At 40.2% G+C, this 913-nt stretch overlaps 1 protein-coding gene across 1 annotated transcript in view; it reads right to left on the reverse strand.

Annotated features, from left to right (window-relative positions):
• Nucleotides 1–390: 390 nt before the first annotated feature.
• LOC106870485 (leucine-rich PPR motif-containing protein, mitochondrial) overlaps nucleotides 391–913 on the reverse strand; it is a 14,419-nt gene continuing 13,896 nt past the window's right edge. The window contains exon 13 of the mRNA XM_014916598.2: nucleotides 391–492. Coding sequence (XP_014772084.1) covers nucleotides 406–492 — 87 coding nt within the window. The 3' untranslated portion in view covers nucleotides 391–405. The remainder of the gene's footprint in view (nucleotides 493–913) is intronic.

A 913-nucleotide genomic window follows, 5' to 3' on the forward strand; every position in this document is an offset into this window, starting at 1 on the left:
GCAGCCATCTGGTTCGCCAGTCCTCAGTCAAATCGTCCAACCCATGCTAGCATGGAAAGCGGACGCTAAACAATGATGATGATGATGAACAATGTGATGGGTGTGAGTGTGTATATATATATATATATATATATATAGATAATCCCCCATGAAAAATGGAGAAAAAAACATCACCGGGAGGGTGTGCTACATGCAAAGTATTAATAAGACACTCAGGGAGGGAAATAAAGGGTGTTTTACATTTCGAGCAAAGCTCTTCTTCAGAAACAGGAGACAGAGGAAAGTCCAAGAGAAAAGGAAGACAGAGAGAAAAAAATCGCCTACAATCTCCATGCATGCATGTATGTATGTATGGATGGATGGATGGATGGTGTAATTAAACATACAACAAAAAACAAATTATGTTTAGCTAAACACCTTACCTTGCTTATTGTTACTTTCTGAAAATTGACAGAACGCTGGCCAAAAGAAGTGTTTCCTCACTGGGATATTCTGTGTAGAAAAAGGAAAAAAACATATATAGGAAACATATCTAGAGGTGTCCTCATACTGGTAGAAAGCATAGAAGCAAATGGATCCCCTAATTCATGGAAATGACTCCCTTGTTCTTTTTATCAGGAATTTATGTCCTTAATGATCATGGTTGTGTGGAAAGAAGTTTGCTTTCCAAACACATGGATTCAGGCTCAGTCCTATTGCATGGTACATGGGGCATGTTTATTCTCTTATAGCCTTGGACTGACCAAAACCTTGTCAGTGGATCTGATTAATAGAAACTGAAACAAGGCGGCGAGCTGGCAGAAACGTTAGGAAGCCGGGCGAAATGCTTAGCGGTATTTCGTCTGCCGCTACGTTCCAAGTTCAAATTCCGCAGAGGTCGACTATGCCTTTCATCCTTTTGGGGTTGATAAAT

Source organism: Octopus bimaculoides, chromosome 11, assembly GCF_001194135.2.
Source record: "Octopus bimaculoides isolate UCB-OBI-ISO-001 chromosome 11, ASM119413v2, whole genome shotgun sequence".
NCBI classification, from domain to species: Eukaryota; Metazoa; Mollusca; class Cephalopoda; order Octopoda; family Octopodidae; genus Octopus; species Octopus bimaculoides.